The following is a 22,478-nucleotide window of genomic DNA, read 5'->3' as shown; positions in this document are numbered from 1 at the left end:
TTGGGAAACAAGATTTTAAAATACATTCAAGAGTGAAAATATACTCTTGAATTATTTTAATCATTATATTCAAAGCAATTTATTCTATTTGTTAATGTTGATTTAATGTATATGCTACAACTATTTGAAATGTCAGATTAAAAATGTGTTCAGAAGTAGCAAGTCTTTCTTGATTCCTTATCTTTAGTGTGTGTACTTTGAAAATAGTTATTTTACATTTATGGGGTATCTTTTTGCTTAATCTGATCTACTTTTGAGCAGTTCAAAAGCAGAATGAAAAAGCAGTTTGAATGATATAAATATATCAATATTTGATTAGTGCTGTAATAAATGAGGAATGAATGAGTCTTTTTTTTTTTCTTCTTTACAGTCCCCAAAGCTCCAGAGATAGATCCAGTAGAGTGTTTGGTGGCAGATAACTCTGTAACAGTAGCTTGGAGAATGCTGGAAGAAGATAATAAGATTGACCATTTTATACTGGAACATAGGAAGACTAATTATGATGGACTTCCACGTGTAAAGGATGAGCGATGCTGGGAGATAATTGATAATATTAAGGGTACTGAATATACACTATCAGGTAACATGTCTGCATTTCAGGAATCTCATTCTCAGAAGATAAATGTATTCTTGAAAAATATTTTGAGTTACTTTAAAGGATAAAGTTTTTAAGTTTCTTTAGTCACACTGACTTTTTAGATATTCATTATGGAAGTGATTTTCTCTTGAAATATCAAGGAAACCCTTTTTTTTTTTTTTTGAGACAGGGTCTTGTTCTATTATCGCCCAGGCTGGAGTGCAGTGGCGGGACCTTGGCTCACTGCAACCTCTGCCTCCTGGGTTCAAGCGATTCTCCCACCTCAGCCTCCTGAGAAGCTGGGACTACAGGCATGTGCCACCACACTTAGCTAATTTTTGTATTTTTTGGTAGAGACAGGGTTTCACCATGTTGGCCAGGCTGGAAACCTTTGTTTTTATTACTTTTGGACATTTGTAACATAGTAAAACAGAATATATGTAAAATAAGTATGAAGGGATATTCCGAAAACATTATTGCAGAATAACATTTAATTTTTACCTTGGTTTTCTGACTCTTAAAAAGCTGTTGGTTTTTTAGATGTTCTCAGTAACCATTTCACTGATAATGTAAATGCTGTATTTACATTATATGTGATAATGTAAATTACTGTTTTAAGATTACCTTCATGTTAATAATTAAAGAAGACCTGTGACTTGGTATAATATTAGAAATTCGTGTTGACCTTTTGAAAGCCGTTATAAGGATGTCTCAATATATAGTGGACTTTGGATATTTGAAATGGCAAAATATTGCCTGAGTTGTCAGATGCTTATTATGCATGAGTAGTAATATTAGGAGCACCATTATTGAGCCATACCATTTGTCAGAAGATGGGCTCAAGTGTATTACATATAGTACATCTCATTTAATCAGCATGTTACATCTCATTTATCTTTACAACAACTGTGAAGTTGGCTTTATCATTTCTGTTCTACAACTAGGAAACTGAGGCTCAGTCAAGTTGTTGACAGTCCCATAGCTAGTAATTTCTAAACTGCGATTTTAATCTAGACTGTACTTCAAAATGTTTGTTACTAACCTCTGCTTTACTTCCTCTTTAAATTCATTTTCACATAAAAAACAATGTTTCATAAATATAAAAATTATTTAGAGTGTTCACTTTAAATTGAATGTGTTATTATAAATTGTTCCATCTCTCTTTGAGTGAAATACTACTTTTAATGAGGCCTGAAAGGGTACTTTTTAATCACTGAGTTAAAATAAAAGTTGATAAACTATATGTGTTTCTTTGAATAAAATAATAATTAAATCATGATTCCTCTTATTTTGAGCATATCACTCTTTTTTTTTGAGATAGAGTTTCACTCTTGTTGTCCAGGCTAGAGTGCAATTGCACGATCTTGGCTCAACGCAAGCTCTGCCTCCCAGGTTCAAGTGATTCTCTTGCCTCAGCCTCTCGAGTAGTCACGCCGGCTAATTTTATGTTTTTAGTAAAGATGAGGTTTCTCCATGTTGGTCAGGCTGGCCTTAAACTCCTGACCTCAGGTTTGGGAGTTAGCCTCCCAGAGTGCTGCGATTACAGGCGTGAGCCACTGTACCTGGCCACATATCACTCTTTTAACAAATTCATACTCTTCCTGAATACAGAGACATGGTACTTAATGTCTGAAGGCTCATACTCATACTTTTGGGAATAGAGTCCTTTACTGTTCATGTCTGAAAACCATGTTTTCATTTTTTCAGGCTTAAAATTTGATTCAAAGTATATGAATTTCAGAGTGCGAGCTTGTAACAAGGCTGTGGCTGGAGAGTATTCTGATCCAGTGACTCTAGAGACCAAAGGTGAGATCAGTAACTCTTTATACAGCATAAAACAAAGCTTAGCAGCTGAAGTTATTCATAACTTTGTAACAGGAAACACTTCATGTTATGTTGAATTCCTTCTCTACTTCCCCTAGCCTAGCTTTCGCAACAGTAAGAATTTTAAGAAAGGGAAAATAGGACTACAGTAGTGTTTTTCATTGGGTTTTCCTATATGATTGTATTCATACAAATAAAATAGACTGAGATGATGATATTGTATTTTCTGGTGGACACTTGATTTATACATTTCAATATATAAATAGGTAAGTATCACCGAGATTTGCCCAGAGTTTTCCCATAGAATGGATTAGTGGGGAATCAATACTGGGGAAGTATCTGTTTAGTTCAGGTCCTCTCTGTTTTCATGAATCTTATTGCAGCAGTTAACATTTATATAGTTTATTAATGGTTACAAAACACTTTCAATTCTTTATTAGATAATTAAAGTCATCGAGAGATCAGTATGCTAGATATTATTGATATCCATATTGCAGATGAAAAAATAGTTTTAATATATTAAATGACTTTCCCATGATCCCTAGACCTAGTTTGGAAAGGTGTGAATAAGTATCCACTTCTGAGTTCTGTGCCATCCCTTACTATGAGCCTGGAACCTAGGTTCTTCTAGTCTCTGAGAGCAATTTGGATTTAATGAAAACTCCCTAGGGTAGCACACTTGAATACAGAGGATATTTTTAGGTATTTACCAATTTGAAGGTTATAATGCTGGAGACTTTCCCAGTTGTGAGATGATTATTGACTGGGTTTAATTCCAGAACCAGACTCTACACATTCTTGTAGGCACTTGGGACTTAAGGCATTCCACTGACCTCTAGTTCATATAGCATTTGAATAGGTTTACCTGCCAGAAATTTGATTGGATTTGGAGGATGAAAAAAAATCATATCAGAATAAAACAAAATATGAGGCCTATAATTTGTTGATGAGACAAACTCAGAAAAATGTTTGCTTCACAAAGGTCTAAAATAAAGTCTATCTTGAAGTAATTTGTTTGGATTAGCAAATGTTTTTATTTGAGAACTGAACTATAGGTAACTTAGCTAAGGAATGCAGTTACTCTGTATTACATGTTATCAAACTGAGATGTTACTGTGGTTTCTTAGAGGTTTTTACCATTTTAAAATACAGTCATATATAGGAAGATAATCTTTTCTATATACCTTGAACTGTTTTAGCCCATCAAGTAAAATTCATTACTATTATTATTCTTCCTCAAGAGCATCGTATTTTTAAAATTTCTTTTGTTTCTTTTCATTTACTCTTTATATTTAATGACCAAAGTTAGACCTAAATGTGGTGAATTATACATTTCTATGCAAATTCCATAGATACAGGAAAATTAATGACTGGCTTGTAGTTTTCTTCGAGCTAGGCTGGCTGCTCCTGTTAGCAATGTTTGGATGTTACTGGTCAAACTCTTAATCTTGGGGTTTGTAGAGAGAAACTAAGTTGATTCTAGGCCTTTTTAGCACTTCTTCACTGTTGAGTAAACCCTCTGCGGTAGGAATAGACTGAAACTCAACTCTGAGACCCATGGAACAGTGATTCTGACCTTCAGGGAGTTCCAGAATAAAGTTAGACTCCTACATGGCCATGAGTCACAGATTTTCTAGGGTTATTCCATAGCAGTAAGAGCTGCATAGGAAAAGTCCACATTTTTACAAATGACACACTGAACAGTTGTTTACCAATTTATTTGGCTTGTTGCAGCCTTTTTCAACCAACCAGTAGAAATTAGTGTATGGACAAAAAATGAGAGAGAAAGGAAGAAAGGTGGAGATTAAGTAGTTGAGCCTACTAAAATTTCATATGCTTCCACTTAAGGTTCTTGATATGGAAAATAGTGATCATTGTTTATTTCTGCCCTCCAACATGTGTAGCACTATTTCTTCTGGCATTGAAATTCTCAGAAGTAAAGAGTAATATAAGTTCTTATCACCAGAATATTTAGGGTATAAGTTATTTTCTTGTGAAGGTAAATGATATTAAATTACTAAATCACAAATTATTCTCCAACTTTAATTGATAGTGTCTATGATATAATTTTATAGTACCAAGAAAGCAGCCAGTGGCACAAAGTTAAACATGTGAAACATATCTGTACTCTGATTTTTGGTACTTTGTTTTCACAGACTCTTAAAGATATGGGAACCGGTATCTGGTTGTATTATAGGACTTAGGACTTATACAAGAGATAGGACCTCACTTTTGAGGCTAGTCTTTTTATTATTATTATTATTATTTTTAACTATAGAGTGTTATCTCTGTTACATTAAGGAGCTCTATAACTTAACTGAGGTCCCATAAAGGGGTAGTGTCCAAAAAGAAAGAGAGATATGAAAATGACACTCCTTAGGATTGAAACCCATGCCTTTTTGTTTGGATGCTGCGGTATTTGATAAGTCTGGTTTTAGGTGGTTTTCAATGGCACTATCTTTTTTTTTTTTTTTTTTTTTACCACCTTTGACATCAGTATTGCTGGTGGCCCTTCTCTCCAGCATAACAAACATTAGGGGACAGCCTTAGGATTTCTTCCTTTTTTAAAAAAACAGCCTTAGGATTTTAGCAAGCAGTTGAGAATTGGTGGCACCTTAGAGTTAAATCCAGTATTCTTTCTCAAAAATGTATTGCTCTCACATGCATTACCTAATGACTCATATATAGATGTTAACTTTATTAAGGCACTTCATTCTTGGAAATGCAGGGTATCAGTGTTACATAATCCTAACCTTTTGACAACCTATTAAGGAATTCTATTTCTATTTTTACTAAAAAGCTGCATTATTGCTGCATTATCTCTTTTTTCTGTCAGTTCATTTCTGTTTAAATACAGATTTTGAAAGCTGTGAACTTCCTTGTATTGTATGACATTTACTGGAAGCTCTGTGGTCAGTAGAGTTGTATTCAGAATGTTGTTTCGTAAATAAAAATAATGAACAATAGCTCCAATACATAGTTGAAATTAAAGTGCTCTTTACAGAACGATAGGGGATAAAAGGATTGTTGATTCATTAGGTAAACAGATATGCATCATCAAACAACAAAATAAACACATAGAGAGTCGTAGTTCACAGACACACTGAAGCCTTAGCTAAATTAAGTAATATCCGTAAGTGAAACAGGGTTTTGTAAAGGGATACTGTATTTCTTAATATATACTAGAAGTTCGAACCTTTGTAGGGAAATAGAACTAACAGGCAGATTAGTTAGTAACTGTGTAATAGCTGATACCTTGCAAAATAAAGATTCCGAGAGTTATATTTTAAGATAAAAGGAATGGTGTGATCAGTCATGAATCAATACATTCTAATGATTTACCCTAAATTTCCAAGGAGGGAAGCGTATACCTTGCCTCACTGATTTCCTAAATTAGCAGTTCTGAGTAAGTCTTGTGAAAAGTATAGATAATTCCTCAAAATATCAAATAATCTGGAAAGCATAGTTTTATGTTTTTTGGTTTTTTTTTTTTTTTTCATTTATGTGGTCCCTTTTCCCTCTGTACACTTGGTCATGTAAATTATCTGTCAGCTGGGCCAGTTTCCTTGTTCTGCCATCATGGCCTCAGTTTCTCCATGTTTGTCTTACTTTGAAACTGAGAGTTTAGGTATGAAATTATTAAATATTAGAGTATCAGAGAAAATGTGTATGCCAGGTTCTATAATTTTTTACACTATGTAACTTTATCCTTCTCCTTAATTCTTCCAGTTCCCCTTCCTATTTTGTCGTAACAGTCAACTGATATCCTAATAACAGGAGATTTAGGTTACTGTGTACTCACTGAGATTTTAGTAGAATGAACAGCAGAAATGTCAGTGACCATGCAAGTACATTGTATTTGATTGGAGTATAGGATATATTGAGAAGAATAATGGGAAATCAGATAAGAATTATAAATTACAGCCTGATTGTTGAGAATTTTAAGTGCTAGGATTATGAATTTGTACTTTATTTTCTGTATTCAGTATTGAATTGATTGAGTTAAAAATAATGTGATAGCTGTGTTTCAGAAAGTGGAGATATGCTATATTTTAAAAATATATTGAAATATTATCTTGAATAGCACTTAACTTCAATTTGGATAACTCCTCATCCCATTTGAACCTGAAAGTTGAAGATACCTGTGTAGAGTGGGATCCTACTGGAGGAAAAGGTCAAGAAAGTAAAATGAAAGGAAAAGAGAACAAGGGCAGGTAAGCTAGGCCATTAAATCTGCCATATGGACAAATGCTTCTACACTGGTTCTTACTTAACAATAACTTTCATTGAAATTCTTAGTCAATATACCTATGATATTTACAGTATATTGGTAGCACCAAAGTGAAGAATATAATACTATTTGTCAGTAGTTTAATATGTCATTAACATTTTTTGTTACTTTGTTTTAGTTTCATCCCTAATCCTCTTACACATTTTCATTTCAGTATTCCATTTCTTTGAAGTTATATATACAGAAACTTGAATTGCTTAGAAGAGGTTTCTAGTTTAATTCCTGAATTTTAGACTTATAGATCACCTATCTTACCTGCAGGTCTGGTCTGCACTAAATGACAGCGTTTAGCAGGTACAACCCTAGGGTCTTGCTTCTGATCAGCAACACAGTGAACCTAAGCCGCAGGTTTGAGGGCCTTTTGTTATTGTCATAACTAACTTACTTAAATAAAGTCAAAGCATGTGAGCCTCTTTTTTAATAGAAGAAATTTTTGCTCAAACTGAAGATAAATGCCTTTGTGAGCTACAATAACAAAAATGAATCCCCAAAAATTCCTCAGCAGGCCTTTAATCTGATTTTGTTATAAGCTGTTAAATTTAAGTTGTAAAACAGTTTCTTAACAGTTGCCTGTTTTTATCTGACAGTGTCCATGTTACTTCACTGAAGAAACATACAAGGTGATGATCTATGTCTGTCTAGTTCTAGGACTTAGTATAATCTAGCTTGGCTGATTAAAAAAACTTTAATTTTTTCTTTTAACCAATAAGCAGAAGCCATTGCGGCAGCCTTCATAAGCTAAAATACTGCTCTGTGTAGACTGTATTGGTAGCTTATGTTTTGAATTTACATTGTAGTGTGCTGCATATTATTTGGATTATATTGTATATGGTAACAAAGTAAGCTCTGCTTTAAAGTCTTTCTTGAATTTTTTTTCCTTATCTGATTTATTTTTATGCTTTTACTCATACCTGGCATCTTTCTTGTTGTACTGAATAATATTCACTAGTCTAACATTATAGCTTCACTTTTATTTGTATTTGACACACAGCAGGTTTGAAGAGTTCTCTATTTTATAATAATTAGGCAGTTTCAGAATCAACAAGGATAAAAAATAAAGGTCATTGCTAAAATTGTCAAGACAGTTCCAGAAAGATGAATTGTTTCAATTTGCATGAGTAATATAATGCTTATTTGAAGATATCACATATCTTTACTGGAAACCAGAATGTATTCTCTTTTCAAAATTATCTTCCTCTTCTTTTCAGTTTATGTACTTGATATTGGGAAAAGTGATTTTATAGTGTATGATAAATTGGAAAATGCTGAATTTAACAGTCTATGAATAGACTACATATTTGTGATTTAAGGTTATATTATTTCTTTCTCCCTTCCTACTTTTTAAGAGTATTTTACATATAGGCTACTAGTGGAATGTTATATGCATTTATATATTCTTTCCATAAATATTTGTTCACTATAGGATGTCTGCTGGATGTTATAGGATTTATAGGGATAAACACTGTCTGCTTTCAAGAAATTTGCCCTAACTTATGTAGATGAGATGTATGTGCAAATAGCAATAATGCAAGGTAGACATATGTACAATGGTAAGTGTGAATAAAGGTGCTCAGAGGAAGAAAGATGCCCAGAGCTACCAGATGTTGAGGTGGTTAGGTAGGATAGTCAAACTAAAAGTAATAATCAAACATTTATTGATTTGCTGTGATAGTATAAGCAAGAGGCCACAAAGGAAAGAATACTCACTCCCCCATTGTTCAGTTTTTCCCAACAGAATGGCACTGGGTGAAGGTCACGTAAATCAACACAGATCACAAGTAGTGGATCTTCTCACTGCAGCAAGCCCCAAACAAAAGGCTCCTGCCAGTTTATGGACCTGAGAGCCAAGAAGGTGGGCAGTGAGGGCTAAAATGGGAAAAATACTGAAACAGAGGGGAGAAAAATATTTTCAGACCATCACTCCTCCCCTGACTTCTGCCCTAAAGGAGTTTTATGCAGAGACACCTGAAAAGCAACTCAGCCTAGGGCCTCTCTCCAGGAAGAGGACCTCTGAATAGAGGTGCCTAGGGTAGGATTGCAGATACGGTGTACGATCATGATGGGGAGAAGAGTGGAACTGCAACTCTCTCTCGAAACTACAGTGCACTAGCTGTGCACCAAGTCTGGTGTGAGGAGGGCAGCTCACCCTACCCTGTGCCCCGACCCTGCCTCATCAACGCCTGCCTATGCTTAGGCCTGAAAGATCACACACAGGGCGCATGCATGTCACTAGACGGCACGCCTGCCTTCTTTCCAGGAGAATTTCCCAAGGACTGCTGCCTGGAAGCTTATGGCTAATGTGGAGCTGACTGTAGTTTGCCAAATTAAGAAAATGCCCCGGGCATTCTTAGGAAGAAAGATGTGCCAGATTTGATCTTTAAGATGGCTGAATAGGAACAGCTCCGGTCTGCAGCTCCCAGCAAGATAGATGCAGAAGGCAGGTGATTTCTGCATTTCCAACTGAGGTACCCGGTTCATCTCGTTGGGACTGGTTGGACAGTGGGTGCAGCACATAGAGGGCGAGCTGAAGCAGGGTAGAGCGTGGCCTCACCCAGGAAGTGCAAGTGGTTGGGGATTTTTCTCCCCAACGCAAGGGAAACCGTGAGGGACAGAGCCTGAGGAACCCTGCACTCCAGCTCAGATACTGCACTTTTCCCACAGTCTTCACAACCCGCAGACCAGGAGATCCCCTCCGGCGTCTACCCCACCAGGGCCCTGGGTTTCAGGCACAAAACTGGGTGGCCTTTTTGGCAGACACCAAACTAGCTGCAGAAGTTTTTTTTTTTTTTTTTTTCCCATACCCCAGTGGCACCTGAAATGCCAGTGAGACAGAACCGTTCACTCCCCTGGAAAGGGGGCTGGAACCAGGGAGCCAAGTGGTCTGGCTCGGCGGGTCCCACCCCCTCAGAACCCAGCAAACTAAAATCCACTGGCTTGAAATTCTTGCTGCCAGCACAGCAGCAGTCTGAGATTGACCTGGAATGCTCCAGCTTGGTGGGGGGAGGGGCGTCCGCCATTGCTGAGGCTTGGGTAGGTGGTTTTCCCCTCACAATGTAAACAAAGCTGCTGGGAAGTTCGAACTGGGTGGAGGCCACTGCAGCTCAGCAAGGCCACTGTGGCCAGACTGCCAGATTTCTCCTCTCTGAGCAGGGCATCTCTGAAAAAAAGGCAGCAGCCCCAGTCAGGAACTTATAGATAAAACCCCCATCTCCCTGGGACAGAGCACCTGGGGGAAGGGGCGATTGTGGGCACAGCTTCAGCAGACTTAAATGTCCCTGCCTGATGGCTCTGAAGAAAGCAGTGGACCTCCCAGCACAGCGTTCAAGCTCTGCTAAGGGTCAGACTGCCTCCTCAAGTGGGTCCTTGACCCCCGTGAATCCTGACTGGGAGATACCTCCCAGTAGGGGCTGATAGACACCTCATACAGAAGAGCTCTGGATGGCATCTGGTAGGTGCCCCTCTGGGACGAAGCTTCCAGAGGAAAGAGGCAGCAGTCTTTGCTGTTCTGCAGCCTCCGCTGGTGATACCCAGGCAAACAGGGTCTGGGGTGGACCTCCAGCAAACTCCAGCAGACCTGCAGCAGAGGGACCTGACTGTCAGAAGGAAAACTAACAAACAGAAAGGAATAGCACATCCACTCAAAGACCTCATCTGAAGGTCACCAACATCAAAGACAAAAGGTAGATACATCCACAAAGATGGGAGAAATCAGCACAAAAAGGCCGAAAATTCCAAAAGCCAGAATGCCTCTTCTCCTCCAAAGGATCACAACTCCTCGCCAGCAAGGGAACAAACCTGGATGAAGAATGAGTTTGATGAATTGACAGAAGCAGGCTTCAGAAGGTGAGTAATAACAAACTCCTCCGAGCTAAAGGAGCATGTTCTAACCCAATGCAAGGAAGCTAAGAACCTTGAAAAAAGGTTAGAAGAATGACTGACTAGAATAACCAGGTTAGAGAAGAACATAAATGACCTGATGGAGCTGAAAAACACAGCACGAGAACGTCGTGAAGTGTACACAAGTATGAATAGCCGAATCAATCAAGTGGAAGAAAGGATATCAGAGATTGAAGATCAACTTAATGAAATAAAGCAAGAAGACAAGATTAGAGAAAAAAGAATAAAAAGGAATGAACAAAACCTCCAAGAAATATGTGAAAGGACCAAATCTACATTTGATTGGTGTACCTGAAAGTCACAGGGAGAATGGAACCAAGTTGGAAAACACTCTTCAGGATATTATCCAGAACTTCCCCAACCTAGCAAGACAGGCCAACATTCAAATTCAGGAAATAAAGAGAACACCACAAACATACTCCTGAAGAAGAGCAACCCCAAGACGCATAATCGTCAGATTCAACAAGGTTGAAATGAAGGAAAAAATGTTAGGGAAGCCAGAGAGAAAGCTTGGATTACCCACAAAGGGAAGCCCATCAAACTAACAGCAGATCTTTCTGCAGAAACCCTACAAACCAGAAGAGAGTGGGGGCCAATATTCAACACTCTTAAAGGAAAGAATTTTCAACCCAGAATTTCATATCCAGCCAAACTAAGCTTCATAAGCGAAGGAGAAATAAAATCCTTTACAGACAAGTAAATGCTGAGAGATTTTGTCAGCACCAGGCCTGCCTTACAAGAGCTCCTGAAGGAAGCACTAAACAGTGAAAGAACAATCAGCACCAACCACTGCAAAAACATACCAAATTGTGCAGACTATCAAGACTATGAAGAAACTGCATCAACTAATGGGCAAAATAACCAGCTAGCATTATAATGACAGGATCAAGTTCACACACAACAATATATTAACCTTAAATGTAAACAGGCTAAGTGCCCCAATTAAAAGACACAGGCTGGCAAACTGGATAAAGAGTCAAGACCCATCAGTGTGCTGTATTCATGAGACCCATCTTACATGCAAAGACAAACATAGGCTCAAAATAAAGGGATGGAGGAATATTTATGAAGCAAATGAAAGAAAGAAAAAATCAGGAGTTGCAATCCTAATCTCTGATAAAACACGCTTTAAACCAACAAAGATCAAAAGAGACAAAGAAGGGCATTACATAATGGTAAAGGGATCAATGCAACAAGAAGAGCTAACTCTCTTAAATATATATGCAGCCAACACAGGAGCACCTAGATTCATAAAGCAAGTTCTTAGAGACCTACAAAGAGACTTAGACTCCCACACAGTAATAGTGGGAGACTTTAACACCCCACTGTCAATATTAGATCAATGAGACAGAAAATTAACAAGGATATTCAGGACTTGAACTCGGCTCTGGACCAAGCAGACCTAATAGACATCTACAGAACTCTCCACCCCAAATCAACAGAATATACATTCTTATCAGCACCTCATCACACTTATTCTAAAATTGACCACATAATTGGAAGTAAAACACTCCGCAGAAAATGTAAAAGAATGGAAATCATAACAGTCAGTCTCTCAGACCACAGTGCAATCAAATTAGAACTCAGGATTAAGAAACTCATTTAAAACCACACAACTACATGGAAACTGAACAACCTGCTCCTGAATGACTACTGGGTAAATAGCAAAATGAAGGCAGAAATAAAGATGTTCTTTGAGACCATTGAGAACGAAGACACAATGTACCAGAATCTCTGGGACACATTTAAAGCAGTGTGTAGAGGGAAATTTATAGCACTAAATGCCCACAAGAGAAAGTAGGAAATATCTAAAATTGACACCCTAACGTCACAATTAAAAGAACTAGAGAAGCAACAGCAAACAAATTCAAAAGCCAGCAGAAGACAAGAAATAACTAAGATCAGAGCAGAACTGAAGGAGATAGAGACACTAAAATTCCTTCAAAAAATCAATGAATCCAGGAGCTGGTTTTTTGAAAACATCAACAAAATAGATAGACCACTAACCAGACTAATAAAGAAGAAAAGAGAACAATCAAATAGATGCAATAAAAAATGATATAGGAGATATCACCATTGATCCCAGAGAAATACAAACTACCATCAAAGAATACTATAAACACCTCTATGCAAATAAACTAGAAAATCTAGAATGGATAAATTCCTGGACACATACACCCTCCCAAGTCTAAACAAGGAAGAAATCGAATCCCTGACTAGACCAATAACAAATTCTGAAATTGAGGCAGTAATTAATAGCCTAGCAACCAAAAAAAGTCCAGGACCAGATGGATTCACAACCAAATTCTACCAGAGGCAAAAGAGGAGCTGGTGCCATTCCTTCTGAAACTATTCCAAACAAAAGAAAAAGACAGACTCCTCCCTAACACATTTTATGAGGCCAGCGTCATCCTGATACCAAAACCTGGCAGACAACAAAAAAAGAAAATTTCAGGCCAATATCCCTGATGAACACAATGCGAAAATCCTCAATAAAATACTGGCAAACTGAATCCAGCAGCCCATCAAAAAGCTTATCCATCATGATCAAGTCGGCTTCATCCCTAGGATGCAAGGCTGGTTCAACATATGCAAATCAATAAACGTAAGCTATCACATAAACAGGTCAAATGACAAAAACCACATGATTATCTTAATAGATGCAGAAAAGGCCTTCAACAAAATTCAACACCCCTTTATGCTAAAAACTCTCAATAAACTGGGTATCGATGGAACGTATCTCAAAATAATAAGAGCTATTTATGACAAAACGACAGCCAGTATCATACTGAATGGGCAAAAACTGGAAGCATTTCCTTTGAAAACTGGCACAAGACAAGGATGCCCTCTCTCACCACTCCTATTCAACATAGTATTGAAAGTTCTGCCTAGGGCAGTCAGGCAAGAGAAAGAAATAAAGCGTATTCAAATAGGAAGAGAGGAAGTCAAATTGTCTCTGTTTGCAGATGACATGATTGTTTATTTAGAAAACCCCATCGTTTCAGCCCCAAATCTCCTTAAGCTGATAAGCAACTTCAGCAAAGTGTCATGATTCAAAATCAATGTGCAAAAATCAAAAGCACTCCTATACACCAATAACAGACAGAGAGCCAAATCATGAGTGAACTCTCATTCACAATTGCTACAAAGAGAATAAAGTACTTAGGAATACAACTTACAAGGGATATGAAGGATGTCTTTAAGGAGAACTACAAACCACTGCTCAAGGAAATAAGGGAGGACACAAACAAATGGAAAAACATTCCCCGCTCATGGATAGGAAGAATCAACATCGTGAAAATGGCCATACTGCCCAAAGTAATTTATAGATTTAGTGCTATCCCCATCAAGCTACCATTTGACTTGCTTCACAGAATTGGCGAAAGCTACTGTGAACTTCATATGGAACCAAAAAAGAGCCCTCATAGTGAAGACAATCCTAAACAAAAAGAACAAAGCTAGAGGCATTATGCTACCTGACTTCAAACTGTACTACAAGGCTGCAGTAACCAAAACAGCATGGTACTGGTACCAAAACAGATACATAGACCAACGGAGCAGAACAGAGATCTCAGAAATAAAACCACACATCTACAACCATCTCGTCTTTGATAAACCTGACACAAACAAGCAATGGGGAAAAGATTCCCTATTTCGTAAATGGTGTTGGGAAAACTGGCTAGCCATGTGCAGAAAACTAAAACTGGACCCCTTCCTTACACCTTATACAAAAATTAACTTAAGATGGATTAAAGACTTAAACATAAGACCTAAAACCATAAAAACCCTAGAAGAAAACCTAGGCAATCCCATTCAGGACATAGGCATGGGCAAAGACTTCATGTCCAAAATACCAAAAGCAATGACAACAAAAGCCAAAATTGACAAATGGAATCTAATTAAACTAAAGAGCCTCTGCACAGCAAAAGAAACTATCATCAGAATGAACAGGCACCCTACAGAATGGGAGAAAAATTTTGCAATCTATCCATCTGACAAAGGGCCAATATCCAGAATCGCCAAAGAACTTAACCAAGTTTACAAGAAAAAACAGCCCCATCGAAAAGTGGGCAAAGGATATGAACAGACACTTGTCAAACATATGCTAACAAACATACGAAAAAATGCTCATCATCACTGGTCATTAGAGAAATGCAGATCAAAACCACAATGAGATACCTTCTCATGCCAATTAGAATGGTGATCATTAAAAAGTCAGGAAACAACAGATACTGGAGAGGATGTGGAGAAATAGGAACTCTTCTACACTGTTGGTGGAAGTGTAAATTAGTTCAGCCATTGTGGAAGACAGTGTGGCAATTCCTCAAGGATCTAGAGCTAGAAATACCATTTGACCCAGCAGTCCCATTACTGGATATATACCCAAAGGATTTATAAATCATGCTGCTATAAAGTCACATTGCACACGTATGTTTATCAGGGCACTATTCACAATAAAAAAACTTGGAACCAATTCAAATGTCCATCAATGATAGACTGGATAAAGAAAATGTGGTACATATACACCATGGAATACTATGCAGCCATAAAAAAGGATGAGTTCATGTCCTTTGCAGGGACATGGATGAAGCTGGAAATCATCATTCTCAGAAACTATGACAAGAACGGAAAACCAAACACCACATGTTCTCACTCATAAGTGGGAGTTGAACAATGAGAACACATGGACAGAGGGAGGGGAACGTCACACCCTGGGGCCTGTCAGGGGGTGGGGGCCTAGGGGCGGAATAGCATTAGGAGAAATACCTAAGGTAGGTGACTGGTTGATGAGTGCAGCAAACCACCATGGCACGTGTATACCTATGTAACAAAACTGCACATTCTGCACATGTACCCCAGAACTTTAAGTATAATAATTTTAAAAAAGAGAAAAAAAAATCACACACGGGATTTGGGCCTGGAGCTGGAGTCCTCCGACAGGTTATTTAGCCTGATAGAATTTGGAGGACTTTCATTAAAGAAGTGGTATTTAGGCTGGTTTTTGAGCAAGTGGGAAAATGTGTGGTTAGACTTGCACTGAAAGGGGGAACCACCATAGCAAAGGCACTGAAGTATATGGTGTGAGTTTAAACAACATTTTGGCTGGTATATTTGGCTATATAGTGATCTCTAGGGGTGAGAAGGCTAGAAAGGCAGATTGGGACTAAATCAAGAACCAGAATGTCATGCTAAGTCGTTTGTAAGTAGTATAGAAGTACATGAAGATTTTTAAATAAAGGAATCAGAGTTAGCTTTATCTTATAATAATGAGCAAGATGAATTGGACAGTAAAGAAATTATTTGGGAAGCTGGTAAAACAACCCAGACTAGAGGTAGCTGAAGAGCCTTACTTAAATTCAGATAGTTAAGTGGCCAGGGTGTCCTTTAGAGAAGTGGGGTGAGGGAGGGGATGGGAGGAGATCACGCTTGACATAAAACTTACTATAAGTTGTTTCTTGAAAAAGTGACTTAGGATTGGAAGTCTGGAATGCTGCAATGGAAGAGTTTTTGTTATTTAACTTTTCTCTGAAATTAAAGTACCAATGTCAATAGTTATGTCTGTTTTTCTTTTCTCCATGCTTCCCTTTATTTCTTTACTACTGGTAAGTTACAAATTTTTAAAAATTGTTTATCTGGTTATCAAAAGAGTTCTTAATACATTTTGAAGCAGTGCCAAGTGACATTTTTCTCTTTATTTATATGACGTTCACTTTCTATTTGTTGCCCTGAGTTACTTGGGAAATATTTTTCAGAGTGCATGTTTCCTCTCAGCAGACACTCTGACCCACCAATTGGAGAGGTAAACTATCAGTATATTTTGAAAAAGTTTCCTGATTGTTTCTGATTCTGTTGTGCCTTTTCAATTGACAATCATTGATGTATTACAAAATGCCAAAGGCCGTTGTTTTTCCAATTTAGTTCTTTGGCTCAGGAAGATACAGGTGGTCCTTAATTGATAATATCACATATTCTATTTACTCAGTTGAGCTCATTGTAGTCAGATATTGTACGCTTACTCTGTACTGAGGATACAGAGATGAGATGTGGTTCCTAGCAACAGTTAGTCCTCTTCCCTCGGCTACTCCATAGTCAAGTTCCTCACTTGCCGTAGCAAACAAGCACCAAGGGTGCCGTATGATAGATTGTGTAAAACCTGTCTTTTTATCACCCTTTTAATCCCTGCTCCTTGATAGGGGAGTTTTGCTGTGTTTTACCTCAGTGGCTCCTAGCCCAGATGAACAGCAAAATCCTGAAATTCTTAATTTAAAAACACAGACATGTGTTTCTCAAGCCTGCCCTCCAGTATCTGATTTAGTAGTTTATGGTTAAGTCCTGGTAATTTGCATTTTTAAAAGTTCCCCAAGTGGTTCTGATGTGCAGCTGTGTTTGAGAACCACTGGTTTGGCTCATTTAATTCCTCCTCACTCCTGACTACACGTTTACTTTAACCTCTCATCTCCTTTCATTTGATTCTTACCTAGTTAGCCAAAACAAAATCTTGTTGACTTTCTTTGCTGTTTCTCAACTGAATAGCAACCATAGTCATGACTGTTAATGGTAAGATAGTACTAGCAATACTAAAAAACATTGGGGTTTAAAGTGAAGTTAGATATAATGAAGAGCTAGTGTTCTCAGGTTATTGTATCCCATCTGCCTTCTCTAGTTACAAAAGTAATTTTTCACAAATACTGACATGATTAATTAAAACTGTGTTCGTTTTTGTATAGTTACCAATATTTGCAGTTGAATAACTTGAGTGGAGGAAGATTAATATGCAGTCAATTTATGAATTGGTGACTTGATGAACTGGGTAATCTTTGGTGACCTCTGCACTCATTTTTTTAAGGGGAGAATGTACTTTCATTTCAGATAATCTCATATGAACTTTTGGAGAATAACTGTCAACCACATGAAGTTCTTTTATTACATAGGTGTTCTGGAGACCGAAAAGCTTTTTTGTTATAATTTATATACCATGTTGAAACAATTTTACTTTTGCCTTCTTCCTTTTCATGTCTTCTTTTAATGTTGCATCTAAAACATTGGTTTTTCACACCTTTTAAAAAAAAAGCAACAGCATGGTTTCTTTCATGAAATATTTCCAGAAGCCTAATCCGAAAAGAGAAAAGTATAGCTGGTTAAAGGAGGGAGGAAGCCCTAAAGCTGGCTTCTTCCCATAGTACCTCTGTGGCATCTGTGGATTCCTTTGAGTTCAGCACATGGTTTAAAAAGCCATTGATTTCAAGAGTCTTTGCCCTTCACAAGATCAGGAAAATAGAGCTACATGTACTATTTTTTTAAACTTTGAGGCAAATATAATGTTTTCCCCTGAGCTTAAGATAAAGCTTTTGAAAACATACGACCTTTTGTAATCAGGCTTTTAACATTCTCTATCAGCTTATATAAAATGAATCGGAAAGAAAATTATGATGCAGTTATTTTTTCCTGAGTTACCTGTTGACAATGTTTGCAGTTTTACTTTCTTACTAGTTAATTACTCTTAAAAGTATTGTATAAGTATCAACTTAGAATACATGTTCATCCCAAACCGTGAAAAAGTGAAAACAGGTATTTTTGTTATTCAGAATAAAGAGTATAAATGTTTAGTAATTTTTATTTGTTTCTATCCCTCATTTTGGAGATCTCAACAACTATTCTGGAACTTCCCCCCTCACGTTCTGTTTTGCTGTCCCCCACCCAATAGCAAGAAACTACTGCCTACCTTAGCACAAGTTTCACAGAAATTTTAATCTACCTATCCACATTCAGCTTTGTTCATGCTATCTGTTCAAACAGAACCTATAGTCAGTTTTCAATTGTCTTTTTAAAGAAATATCTTTATACAAAGGACCTTTGAAATCCCTTGGGAAGACTTAAACTAAGTCATGTGAGTGTTATAGTTCTAGACTTACACTTTTGCTGCTTAATATTATACACTAAAAAGGAGACAGTTTAAGTGGTCCTGAGTTCTTCAAAATTTGTCTAATAAATCTGCTTTCTGACAGCAAGTGAGCATTTAAATAATGCAGAACGAAGTAACTGAATCATATGAAATGAATCATATGAAATGACTTTAAGTTTTACCTGTATTCTTGCTTTGCCTTTGTCAGGGATTTCTATTCTAGTATTCATAGCTTATATTAAAATCTACTAAGTTGATTTTAGGAAGAAAATTTCTAGTGCTATGTTAGAAAAAAAGTGTTTTTATTTCTAATTAGTGGTGAGAATATAGTTATCCCCATATCCCCTAAATAATTTTAGGATAATCTTGACCAAAAAATCTTTTGTTAAATGTAGTAATTCAGTATAATTAAAATGTTATTTTGAAAACATCTTTGGGACTTAATCTATTTTGAGTTTTTGAAAGTTAGCAAACATTCCAATACTCTCCAGTTTTCCATATATCATATAATTTGATATAAGAGGAAGTCAAGGTGGATCTTGGCTATTTGAGTAGGAGAAATGCTTGATAATACTTTTTATTATCCTGTGCATGGATTTGGACAATTGCCATTTCCATCTTTTTTTTTTTTTTTTTTTGAGATGGAGTCTAGCCCTGTCGCCCAGGCTGGAATGCAGTGGCATGATCTGGGCTCACTGCAACCTCTGCCTCCCGGGTTCAAGCGATTCTCCTGCCTGAGCCTCCCAAGTAGCTGGGATTACAGGCACCCACCACCATGCCCAGCTAATTTTTGTATTTTTAGTAGATGCGGGGTTTCACTGTGTTGCCCAGGCTGGTCTTGAACTCCTGACTTCGTGCTCCGCCTGTCTCGGCCTCCCAAATTGCTGGGATTAGAATTGTGAGCCACCGCCTGCAGCCCCCCACCCCGCCACCTTTGTTTTAGACGGAGTTTCGCTCTTCTTGCCTAGGCTGGAGTGCAATGGTGCGATCTTGGCTCACGGCAACCTCTGCCTCCTGGGTTCAAGTGGTTCTCCTGCCTTAACCTCCTGAGTAGCTGGGATTACCGGCATGCGCCACCACGCCCTACTAATTTTGTATTTTTAGTAGACATGGGGGTTTCTCCATGTTAGATAGGCTGGTGATCTGCCCGCCTTGGCACCTCCCAAAGTGCTGGGATTACAGGCGTGAGCCACCATGCCCGGTCGCCATTTCTATTTTTAAGAAGTTAAGATTCAGAGCAAAAATACTCACTGCTTATAAAAAGAGTTATTTAGTCAGGATTATAAGAAGGAACCTATCTTTGCCTTTATTTACCTGCAAAAAAAGTAAGCTGTAACTCATTATCTTTCTTGAGTCCTTTTTTCTTTAGTAAGTCTTGTCACATTTTAGCATTGTTTGTTTCAGCCATGTGTTCTTTGTGTAAGCCTTGCTCAGTCTGCATGCCATTAGTGTTTTCAGCCTGCTTTGTATTGATAGCTTCTTACATTTCAGTGTTTATAATTGACAGTGCTGTTTAATAATAGTTCGGATCAAATTGAATGGTCGTTATTTCTATAACATAATGAGAAATCTTTTCAGAGGTTCCTTCCATGATTTCTAGTTTTAGTTTATGAAACATTTACAATATAAAATATTTGTTTTTCTTTTTTCTTTTTGTTTATATAGAAGTGGTACACCATCCCCAAAACGAACATCTGTAGGCTCCAGGCCACCAGCAGTAAGAGGCAGTAGAGATCGTTTTACTGGAGAATCGTACACGGTGCTGGGTAGGACAAAATATAATTGTTTTTCATTATCTCAGATTAAAGGCATCACAATCACACTGGTGGACTTTCCACTCAAAGTGGCTATCTGTATATTGAATAAATCTTTGCAAGAAGTTCCTCCCAATTGACACCTAATTACTTTGGGGAGTTTTCAAATTGTCTTATTATTATTGATACTTTAAAAACTCTACTTCAGCTTACATAGTGTTCCCACATCTTTATATATAAGCCGGGAGGGGGGATAGTAAGGAAGAAAACCTCTGAAACATTTTATATTCAGAAGAATATTACTAAACATAAAGGTAAAGTTAGAGCAGGTACTCAGCATTTAGTGTCTGTGTGTTAACATGATTATTCTTACAGGAAAAGTACTTGAATAAAAATTTTTGTGTCATTTTTTTGGGACGAGTGATAGGTAAAACTATGTGACTCATAGGAAGAGAAGAGAGTCAAATCTACCTTTCTGATCTTTTGTAGGAGACACTGCTATTGAAAGTGGACAACATTATTGGGAGGTCAAGGCCCAGAAGGACTGTAAATCCTACAGTGTGGGAGTAGCATACAAAACGTTGGGGAAATTTGACCAATTGGGAAAGACAAACACTAGTTGGTGTATCCATGTCAACAACTGGCTACAAAACACATTTGCAGCAAAGCATAATAATAAAGTCAAAGCTTTGGATGTTACTGTTCCTGAAAAAATAGGTGTATTTTGTGATTTTGATGGGGGTAAGTTTATTTTCTTATAGGTTATTTCTTCATAGTTGCTTGCATTTCAGTACCTTTCACTGGTGATCATCTATACAGGATTTCCATTAGTATTGTGGTAAGGACATTTTGATCAGGTAGGCTTTTGATCATCATCAAAATCTCAGTTCTAGAATTGACTGGAATGGTATATGTGATGTCTGCCTGGAGCCCTACAAAAGCTCTCATTTATACTATACTAAGTCTGAAAGATTTTGCTAATTTTAGTCTTCAGCACTAACATTTCTTCTGTCCATTTTAATTCCTTCCTTACCATGTTTTATTACCTACCTCTAAAGAGTGATAGTCAGAATTTTCTAGTTGAAGTAGACCTTAGAAATTACCTAAACCAGGATGGAATACCCCATTTTACATGACATGATTATTACACATTGCATGCCGATATGAAAACACCTCTTGCACTGTACTGCATAAATATACACACCTACTATGTCCCTACACAAATTTAAAAAATTTCAAGAAGATACCAGAGCCGTATTTTCTACTATTCTAGTAAACATAAGCTATACAGCAATTATTTACTGTGCCAAACCACATCAGACTTGAAATGAATGGAATGTTCTTAATTTTCAAGTTGCTATCTTTAAAGGTATTCTTCAGAATGACTTGTAATATCTTTACAGGGGCCAAAGGGGTTTCCCCTCAATATCAGCATTTCTTTACTTACAAAATTATTAACACATTGTAGTCTAATCCAAAAAAGAAAAGACATTACTCCATCTGCTACACAGTATGAAATTCTTATTACACTATCTCTGCAGGTAGTTGCCACTCCTGTGCCTGAAGAACTTTTAATGTGAAGTTTACTGTCTTAGAAAGCAGCCTGTTTCATTGTTGGACAGCTCTTGGTTAGAAGATTTTTCTTAAGTTGACTCACATTGTCTCCCTATAACTTCAGAAACTGTTTCTCTTAATTTTTCCCATCTGAATAAACACAGAATTATGTTTCCTCATTCATATTCACACGATAATCCTTATTTATGAAAAATTACAGGTACTAACATCGCTTTTCTTGCCCTGTTTTTCCAGACCATATATTCCGTTATTAGCTGCCCCTGTTAAAATTTAATTTTTCCAAGTCTTTATAATCTCCTATGGCGGTCTACTATGTCAGTGTTTTTCTTAAAGGTGGTTGTTAGAGTGGAACACATGACCTCTGACCAACAAAGGACAGTAATTTGGCTGTGCTATTTGTAATAGTATGACTTAGCACGCTGACCAATATTGAGCTTGTCCAAAAGATCTGATCCATTAGATCTTTTTTCATGGCATTATGTCAAATTGTCTTTTTCTTCTTTTATTAGGCAGTTTAGGATTTTGTTTTGTTGTTGTTGTTGTTGTTGTTAGGTTTTTTGTTTTTTTTTTTTGAGACGGAGTCTTACTCTGTTGCTCAGGCTGGAGTGCAGTGGCTCAATCTCAGCTCACTGCAACCTCCGCCTCCCAGGTTCCAGC

At 37.3% G+C, this 22,478-nt stretch overlaps 1 protein-coding gene across 4 annotated transcripts in view; it reads left to right on the top strand.

Annotated features, from left to right (window-relative positions):
• The window catches only part of FSD1L (fibronectin type III and SPRY domain containing 1 like), a 90,099-nt gene that overhangs the window by 54,293 nt on the left and 13,328 nt on the right, over positions 1-22,478 (top strand). Inside the window, exons 7-12 of one of the 4 annotated variants that reach the window (XM_025360720.1) lie at positions 371-580; positions 2,285-2,383; positions 6,486-6,615; positions 7,280-7,312; positions 20,161-20,258; positions 20,736-20,987. In XM_025360720.1, coding sequence (XP_025216505.1) covers positions 371-580; positions 2,285-2,383; positions 6,486-6,615; positions 7,280-7,312; positions 20,161-20,258; positions 20,736-20,987 — 822 coding nt within the window. Of the gene's footprint in view, positions 1-370; positions 581-2,284; positions 2,384-6,485; positions 6,616-7,279; positions 7,313-20,157; positions 20,259-20,735; positions 20,988-22,478 lie in introns of all 4 variants that reach the window. The other 3 variants (XM_025360719.1, XM_025360723.1, XM_025360721.1) reach the window with 3 other exon arrangements.

This window comes from Theropithecus gelada, chromosome 15 (assembly GCF_003255815.1).
Source record: "Theropithecus gelada isolate Dixy chromosome 15, Tgel_1.0, whole genome shotgun sequence".
Classification (NCBI taxonomy): Eukaryota; Metazoa; Chordata; class Mammalia; order Primates; family Cercopithecidae; genus Theropithecus; species Theropithecus gelada.
The sequence above is the reverse complement of the archived record's forward strand: the minus strand, read 5'-3'. Positions and strand labels throughout refer to the sequence as shown.